This window comes from Pagrus major, chromosome 15 (genome assembly GCF_040436345.1).
Source record: "Pagrus major chromosome 15, Pma_NU_1.0".
NCBI lineage: Eukaryota > Metazoa > Chordata > Actinopteri > Spariformes > Sparidae > Pagrus > Pagrus major.
Window position 1 is genome coordinate 6,945,531 of NC_133229.1, and position 9,931 is coordinate 6,955,461.

Here is a 9,931-nt window from a genome sequence, read left to right on the forward strand (position 1 = left end):
AACTCAATCTGCAGTTCTTTTTGACTCTATGGAGCTTTAGAGCAAGTTTCAGTTCATTGTTGAGCTGTCCAGGTTTCAACTTCACGGTTTTGGTTCATTTCATTGCAGCGTTTTCAACCACAGCGGGCAGCTGCACGCTACCTGCCCAGCACTTAACAGCAGAAAGTGGTTAACACAAGGATAATATTAACAGGAAGCTGAGTGAATTCGTATGTTGCTCAATAATGTGTGAATAAACCATTTGCAAACAAGTTAGTCTTAAAATAAAAATCAGTCATTAGAGGCTTATTTTCCAGAATTCGTTGCTCCACCTCAGACACTGTGGACCCACAAATGTTCACAAAACTAGACCACAAGGTTCTGGTTTTAATGCAAAGCACTTAACCTTTACTTGAAAGAAGGTAATATACATCCTGGAATTACAGATAATAAAGATACATTATGAGCAAAATCATTTCACAATGAATATCATCTTTCCTTTGCATCAACCAAGAGAGGAGTGTGACATTATCTACAGTTTGTGTTAGGAAGAAGAAGACAGTGAAAAGCACACCTAATTCTGTCAGCATCTTTACTGTATGGTACACTGTAAAAAATGTCATCTATATGCAGTAGTCCACATTGTTAACTTTAATAACAAAAAAGAGAAGGAAAAAAAAAAACAATTTTGAAAAAACACGAGTTTCATGGTTGTCTTTCAACTAAGAAGTTCAACTGCAATGCATACATTATAAATAAATGTAAGGGGAAGAAAAAAGTTCATAAGGTACTACAAGCAATATTCCACAATTCCAGCATGGCTGAAACAACGAGTGGCCTTAAATCCAAACCCTACATGTTGGGGTGCGACCACGGCTTTCACACACCTTTAAGATACTGTAGATACTTCATGCGTAACACTTGTGGATAAATCAAGTTAAAATTGCCCTTAAAATTTGTTCTGTCAAACGATAAGTTGCCTAGCGTCTTTTCCTGTGAGGTGAGAAACACTTTCTGTAAAGGAGTGAGAACTCGGCATGAGAAAAAACACAAGGCTGAATAGTTAATTTTCTTTTTCAACTCCAAGCCATTTATTACTGAAAAAAAGCTCTTTCTTAGCTAAGCTAGGGGAGGTCATCGGTATTAATCACAGAAATCTTCAACTCTAAAAGTAAATCATTTGTGTTCTCTTGCTCACGTCTGACATCTTCAGCCAAATACTCTTCTCCTTTTTCTCCCTATGTGTTACTAATTTCTCACGTTGGGGGAAGCTCCAACTGTACACACTATGAACAGATTGGTCTTTAATAAAAGGAAAAGACACTACAATAGTTGACAACTCAAAAATTATTATTGTGATGATGCGGTTTGGTAATTGTTTAAATCTACAGCGACTTGAGAGGGGAGGGGGGTTCAAACAGAGTACATGTTCTTGGTGGTGGATCCGCTCTTGCTGGATGTGTCGTCATGTGACTGGTAGCCGATCATGGCTTTGGTGGGGATGTTCAGGCGCTCTTTATAAAGTTGCCTGTGGAAAGACAAGATGTTCAATGTTATGTGAGGACAAACGATAACTCAGTGTCACCATCTAGTGGTCAGCTACAGTTAACAAATCTATGAATCTTTCACTTGGCACCATTTCCTACCCACAAGGTGACTTTTCTACTTACCCTATCGTCATGATGGCGTCCCTGTTTTGGCAGTTGCTTGTCCAGATGGCTATTTTGTCACCTTTGGGTCTGACGTTGACCACAGCTCCACACACATCTTCGCTTGCCTCATCGAACGACTCACCGACTAAACACAAGAGCTGCAAAATACACAAAACGTCACGCTGTATGAGTCGTACTGTTCCTTTTATTATGAATCACAACCTGAAGAAGATCGAGGATCATCTAGAGTCAAGTTTGTCAACGTGTTTGCAGCTGCAGATTTTTAAAAATGGTGGCTGGAATAAAATGCAGCGAGTACTCCACAATAGTGAAATATGCTTTTGGGGGATAAAATAATGCCATCAGTACTTAATTTAGACCCTGATTGCTATAGCAGAAACGCACTGTGATTCTTACAATAGAAACGTGGCTTATGAGCTGTGCCAGATGCCCCTTTCAAACCGCCATCTTACCGTCTCCATCCAGAAGCGGTCAAGGTCGTTGTGTCTCTGTTGTTTATTGAGAGTCATCAGCCATCGACCCCCCAGCTTGTTCCTGTCGTCCTCCCACATCGGCTTGATCCCATCCTGACACACAAAATGAAGAAAAAACTTCATTATCAAAAACAAGCTAAGTTAAACAATGGTGTCTTGACATTGTAGCACTACGATCGAAAGTCAAACATTTAACTGATGCTAAAATTATTCAAATTTTACATGCTGCAACATCATAATGGATGACAAGGAAAACAACTGTATTCTATCAATGAAAACAAAACATTATAAAAAAAATGTTTCCTTACCTTAAATAAACAATAATCACAGCCAAAGCCAAGTTTGCTTGGTTGCTGTATGTGGTTGTATAATCTGTAAGAAACACAGAAGTGTTGACATCAACAATACAAGCTTCAGATTAATGGTACAGTGAAGAATTCAACATTAATTTAAAACTGATAAGAACCTACATATTGAGCCCCTTTCACACAGGCACCTCAATCTGTAAGTGCTCTGTTGTTTTACATGACATATGTGCCAGTCATTTTTCTGTAAAAGCTGTTTTCTTACAACATTTTATATCTTAACCAGTATTTTAACTTCAATGGCTTCAGTGCTTTTAGGTATCAGAATAATTTGTCATTTGTAGAGACAACCACATACGTTGACTAATGTGGAGACAGAGGAAAATATAAGCATAAAGAAAGAGTTGTTGCCCCTCTACTTTTAATCTAGCTTTACCCCAACAGCAATCTATTCATATACCAGCCAAACATCGGAATCAGTCGATATTTGCCTGTCAACTAATAGCAAATAAGATGACAATCACCGATGGCTGATCTTTATCTGATGTGTCGCATAAATTTTGCACTGGTGCATTCATGAGCTAGTGGCTCCCTGCTATCAGTTTGTAAGGCTATGCAAGTCCTGAAAAAGTCTTCTGGACGTTTTTTAACTTTAAAAAACATCCTGATATGAAGATTCTTTGTTTCCCTGACACAAAAGGGGGAATAATATCAACCAAGACAAATAACAACAAATAACATTGGTGTGGTCTATCGAACAAATTATTAGTTTTTAAACATCAGCAATTGGCCTAGTATTTCACAACTGGTACATCCCTAGATAATTTGCATAATAAGAAGTGTTTCAGTTTCACATGAATCACTGTGTGAGAGGGGAAGAAAATCTTTTATTTAAATACCATTCTTTGTCACTCTCTAATACGCTCTACTTAAACTCCTTATAAAGTCACAAATCATAATTACATTACAGGATTAGCAGAGAACACTTACGCCCAAAAGTCCTCCACTGTGTCAAACTTGGAAATGAGACGCAGGTTCTCTGTCCAGCTTTTGCTCTTGTCGTTTTTGAAATACCACAGGGCCCATCTGAGAGAGAGAGAGAGAGAGAGAGAGGAGAAAAGACAATGAAATAAAATACTCTGTATTCAAAGGACTGTGGAGAAATGACTTCAGTAGTGTGACAAAGAATTACAACAATTAAACTGCAAAATATTTCTGATAAGTCTCGGTAGAATGAGGAAACGTCTATAAAGGCATTCACTGTAAGTGCTATTGTATGAAACACAAAATACCCTTAAGCCCCAGTCTTAATAACACAGATATGCACCCTATTACACAATAGAACACCACAGCTTGTTACAAAGGCATGCATATCAATTCAAAGAACAGAGAAAGCCGGCCATCATCAGCACTACAAACACAGCCTTTGTTTATGATGGGTGCTGTTATTCTTCCATCGGTTCCCAGGAGGGCGAGCAGGGGAGGGCTGAGGGCAGTGAGAGGACGTCGGCTGAACCCTGTGCCCCCCACTACAACAGTAACCAACCAACCAACAAACCCCACCCGTATGTCATAAACACAGGTGTAAACACACTAAACAAAGCACATCAGAGGATGAAACTGTACTCGCACCATGTGGAAACTCCACCGACATTATTACACAACAGTGGTGGAGCGACGGTGCACAGGCGTGTCAGCCAAGGACACAGTTGTTTACATGCAAACTCGCTTGGCAGACAGTAGGTCAGGGCAATGATGGATTTATCACGGGCCCTGCACCTTATAAGTCACTAAATTCTGTCTGATATGACATGGACTAGTTCATTAACACTTGAAAATCCTAATCCAGTTAACCTGTTTCCTCAGGCGTGGGTGGTGCAGAGTATTGCCAAACACAGGTGTAGCTATCTTGGTTAACTGCAGGTTTGGAAACACAGGAAAAACTAATGAGAGAGACTTAAGAAGGATCAAGAGAGCAGCTCAAAGAGGCAGTCAATGCATTTCTGTAGTGGCAGCAACATTTAATGAATGTGGTGTGGTATGGTATGAGGACTATTTCTTATGTCTAAAAACATGAGGCACTTTAACACAATTCCAATATTTTGATCCATAGCCTTTAAACTATCGTCATTATTTCTCAAATATATCAGCAGTCCTACAGGACAAGACTGTACAAGGGAAGGGGGTATATTTAGACCTATAGGATATATCTATGCAGGGATAGAGGGAGGGTTTTACCTTAGTGAACTGTGTGCTGTAATCATAATATCTGTGGTTGGACTCAAGTGGGTTCAGTGTTTTACTTTATAATCATCATAATTAAAGTAAACCTGTATCCGTTTATGTCTGCCAATAAATAGGTAATTATTTGGCTGGTTGTAAGTCAGTCTTTCACAGCAGAGGGTCTTCTTAAAGACCAACCTTTACAGTGATTTTATTGATCGTTATGTCTTAAGTATGGACAGTCACGTCTGAAAATAAAATCAGGTGAGCAGTTGTATAAAGGATACTGGAGTTTTTCATTTTTAGCTCTTTTGCTAGACTGTACACTAACAGAATATTCTCCACATATTTTCAGAAACTGAATTTGTTTCGTCAACCTTTCGGCAGCTGTCGTTTCCCTTTATTTCAGTACCATATGAAAATCATGTTGCATGACTTGAAACTTGAAAGTGATCATCGTGCCTGCTTCTGTTACAGTTAGGTAATAGAGATGTGCAGCCTGTTCTAATCCATCTGTACCTCACCTTCACCAAAGTCTTGACAAAAATAAAAGCAGGCATGATATTAATACCATTGCATTGCCCGTGTCAAGTAAGTTTCAAGTCTCTGCAGGTTAATTATCTCATATTATTAAAATGACACAAGACAACTGACTAAATCTGCATTTGTGCTGTTCTGAGTTCACTGAAATGCTTCTCATTCAAGGCTTAATTTTATTGTACCCAACTAATTCAGTCATTCTGCTGCAGAGTAGATCTTATAGCCGAGTGTATGCATGTTGCATGATATGTTACAATATCGACTCAGCTGACAGTTTATTGGGCACAACTAGCTAAAACTAGAGTGTCTAATCAGGTTCAGGTTAGATTACTTTAAAAATGTTGTCAGTTACTGAATACAAATTACATGGCATTTTTTGTATCTAATAACAATCTGTTTGATTAAAAAAATGTAATGTAATCTGAATACTTCTGGATTACTTTAAAAGCAAACATTAAAAATATTGCACCTTATACCACAAAAATGAATGCAGGCACGTATTCTTTTCTTTTACATTTCAAAACGTTTTTAATGCAAATAAAACACATTTTGCTCCAAATTTACATTTGGTCAAATCAAACTACCCTACAAAATGAGTACTTGTACAAACTACAGGTATACTGGGTGCATTCTACAATAGAGCCTGACCTATATATCAGTGAGGCGATATTGGCCCATCACAGATATATCGTTGATATATATGGTGACCAATATGCGCCAATAAGAAAACTTTACAGTGCATAAAGCAGAAAAAGATGCTCGGGGTGTATTGATAATTATTAACTTAAATTCACTGTGAAGTTTACTCTTTCAGTGGTTTGATGACAATGTTTTTGCTAAAATGCAACACCTATGTTGCATTTTACCTATGTACCTATGCACACATACAACAACCTCCATTACATACTTATCTTTATCACGAGTGTTACGTTTATATTCTGTGTATATAGGACCCAAAAATTCAGTATCAATGGGCTCTATTCGACAATATAAAAAAAAATATCCATATGTAAAAGATGCAATCAAAATATTATCAAGTTATCCTTGACAATGTAATTATAATCTCATCACACCTCATTTTAAATGTACTTAGGTAACAACCTCTTAGTTATTTTTGTAATCTGATCATGTAATCCCAATTATATGTATTCAGTTACTAACCAACCCTGATGAAGATTTTAACGTTCAGTTTTTGTCTAAACTGTTTAAATGAGGTGTTTGATTCAACTGTACGATCATTTTGGAGGATGTCGTCTGTTGCACTGTAGAACTGTATGGCATCATACACACAAGTGTTTCAGTGCGACGCTATCAATAAAATGGAAACTGAGCGTATGTTTGAAAATATTTCACAACACACCAGTGTTACAAAATCCCAATTAATTCAACAAGCCAAGACTTCCCTAAACAGCTGTGAGGCAAGACAGAAGCACCAACACCTTGCCCTTTACATGCGATGTCCGTCATTAATGGTGTTACAGTGGCAGCATCACAATGTAAAAAACAGACTACAGTATTTTTTAAAATCAAATCTGAGCGCCAGAAAGGCCGGATAATGTGGACAACCTTGACCTCTGAGGCTGGGCTGAACAAGCAGAATGGCCTAGAAGTGACTTACTCAGTGAACTATTCAGCGTTTCCTAAACCGACTGTACAATGCTCCTGAATAGGTCGTCACCACCACAGAACTGTGATAACAGTGCTAAAAGGACAATAGTGAACAATAACTGCAACAGTAGCGTGCAGAGTAGGAAGCAGAAAACTTCATCCGGTGCTCTCAGTTTACATCCAACAAGTCAATATCATTTACCTGTAAATTATTTACATATTTTTGACTCTTTTCTTTGAAAAGGCACACTTCAACAAAGCACAAATATCCACCAGATGTCACCAAACTGATTTTAACCTTAATATGGTTCTCCAAATCATTTCACTAAAATAAACAAAATTAATATAGAACATAGATTTGCAAGGCATTTATTAGGAAATACACACCCTCAAAGTCACTTTAGAGAAGCAATTTGACTTTGTTCTCTCCTCAGGAAGTATGAAAACTATATGTACCCTCATACAAACATTGTAAGGAGTAAGTGTAAGTGCTTGAAGTTAAAATTCCAGGGTGGTAGCTAAAATTCAAGGACTGTAAAATAAGTAAATGATCTTTGGGGTGAGGAAAATGTCAAAGTGAAGACCTTCCCCATATGAGACAAAGATGAAACATGCTCTTCAGTGTAAAAAAGCAAGTATGCAACCTCTTTTTATTGAATTGCCAGATGTGAAATAAAGATGTTAACACTGACTATTGATCTTATTCTAAAGAGGTTTTATCAAACTTTCACAATTCAGTCTCAATTCCTTTGACTTGTTACAGAACATTGACTGAGGAACCCTCCTCCATCAATTGTTTTCTTCTAATAATTTGCCTCAGTTATTTCTGTCATGTTTGGACTGTGTCTGGCACATTCTTAAGCCTTTTTAGCAGCAGTAGAGCAATATTTTCAAAGGAGATGGATGACGGTATTCGTTGCAAAATGCCATCAAATCTTGGTCAATAATGTGAATGTTTTGCTTATTATAAATGCCATTTACCTGCCAAATTCAACATTTAAACTGATGTTATCTGTATCGCCACTAATGCCAGAATACTGCAGTGTGTGTAAGCAGGAGCACATTTCCAGTTACCAAACGCAGCAGCCGTTTTATTCTCACCTGTTTTGCAAGGGGTGCTTGATATACTGCTCAGGATTTGCAACGACTGGGCTGTCGGTCGTCGGTTGATCTTCAGTTTCAGCTGCTTTCTGCAGAGAGAGACGAACAAACACACATTATTTACCTTCTCTGCCTACAACATGCAAAAGATTTAATTCTAAATATCTACATTGGCTGAATCCCCGTCTGTCCATTGATCGCCATCATGCAAGAAGTTTGCACAGCTGTGAGGTAAGATGTATTAATATTTTACCATCTTGTGATATGAGGCTGAACGTGGTCACAGCTGTGACACAAAGCAGTTTAAATGAGGTCATCCTCTGACCCTAAAACCTTCATTACAAGCGTGAGAGAATTTGGTGTAACAGGTCCAGCTAATTAAAATACACTATAAGTAAAATGACCCATCTGACAGGCCTTTATATTCATATTTCAGTTAATGATTTTTTTTAAAAGGATCATTGCTATAACACATAGTATTAAATAACGCATGAAAAATCAACAGACATATTAGCTGTCACACCATAAAAATCTTAATAATGTTAGCTATTTTATAAAACAGGCTATTAACTTAAATATTATACAGTAGCATCCAGCTCTACAACATCAACATTTTTAACTATTATTCGTAACAGCTAACAGAAAACAGCTAGCTTTAGGTTGTTAAAATGACACATGAGACAGATTAATTGGTCAAATATAAGCTAACGTTACAGCTGTGTGAGTTAACATCGCTAGCATTAGTTTTAGCAGACGTGCGGGGCTAGCTACAAGCTAGATACACACGTGTCCGAATTGTCCAAAAAATAACCAATAATATCGGACTATGAGGATTTAAATGTACTGATAGTTGATTTAAAACCACCAAAAGATACTGACTCTAATATCAAAGTAGATTAAAACTATTCACGGATTGGGAGTTTGAATGAACGACGTCCAGTCAGTGAGTCCCTCCCTGCCAACAAAGTCAGGCACTGCCTTATCCATCACATTGCTGTGCATGCTAACGCTAACTGTGATCCACGCGAACTGACACATCTGCCAGCTCAAACACGTCCATTTCCCAAAAATAACGGGTGTCGTTTCAAGCAAGCGAGATTGTGTAATAAAGTCGGCAGATATAGTAAAGATGTAGCGACTATTTCCGAGCACATTAGTCGAATTTTTCAGCTATCTCTTGTCTCTCTTACCGGCTCCGATGTCGCCATCTTGACAGTAGAAAATGTTCTGCCCGTTCAGCGCTTCTGCGTCACACTCCAACCACTCACACTCCTACGGAGGCCGCCTAGGCCCAGTCAGAGGTGGGTGATTTCAAACCAAGGAGTATTTTTGATGTTCGTGGTGCTGTGTCTGATCAAGTGAAAGGCTTCAGATGAAAAAGAAAATACAAATATTAGTTTAATAGTGTTTATACAGGTAGAGTTCAAAATATTTGTTATCAAAGGCCCAGAATCACAGGGGCCTGAGGACTGGAAATTAAATTAATCACACAAAACATCATGGGATTCCTGATTCTTTACTGATAGTATAGTTCTGGGCCTGTACAAATCCAGTCCTTACTTTACTTTATTAAATATTCCTAAAATACATACAGGCTGTCCAGTTTCTATGGATTTAAAGCACCTTACTGTCTGTATTTGAGCATCCTTACTGCACCTATCAATGAACAAGGTATTGTTTGATATGGATAAGATCCTCTCTCATGATATAGTCAATTTAATTTTACAATTTTTCCATGACATGATAAATTGTCCTTCAATTAAATTGTGAAATGAAATTTACAATGTGTGAAAAATACCTGAAGAATCAAGGCATTTCATCACATTGATGCACAAATCCTTTATGACCATATACTGTAGATATCAAAGGGAGCCATCGCATTCCCCAAACATGATTCAAACTATAATCCCTTCGATGAAAGTATCCCCTATGGTGCCAGTCCATGATGTTGTGTCACAGCAAACAGACAAATACTAGGCCTACACCTTTTTTTGTGTTACCTATATTATAAAAACAGAAAGCTGTGAGC

The 9,931-nt window shown here is 37.8% G+C and overlaps 1 protein-coding gene across 1 annotated transcript; it reads right to left on the minus strand.

Annotated features, from left to right (window-relative positions):
* Nucleotides 1-358: 358 nt before the first annotated feature.
* On the minus strand, nt 359-9,182 carry eif4e1c (eukaryotic translation initiation factor 4E family member 1c). The gene is made up of 7 exons (XM_073481577.1): nt 9,093-9,182; nt 7,903-7,991; nt 3,421-3,516; nt 2,434-2,497; nt 2,105-2,218; nt 1,650-1,789; nt 359-1,507 (listed from the first exon to the last, which is right to left on the minus strand). Exons 1-7 carry the CDS (start codon nt 9,108-9,110, stop codon nt 1,393-1,395), a joined length of 636 nt encoding a protein of 211 aa, XP_073337678.1. The 5' UTR covers nt 9,111-9,182; the 3' UTR covers nt 359-1,392.
* Nucleotides 9,183-9,931: the final 749 nt, after the last annotated feature.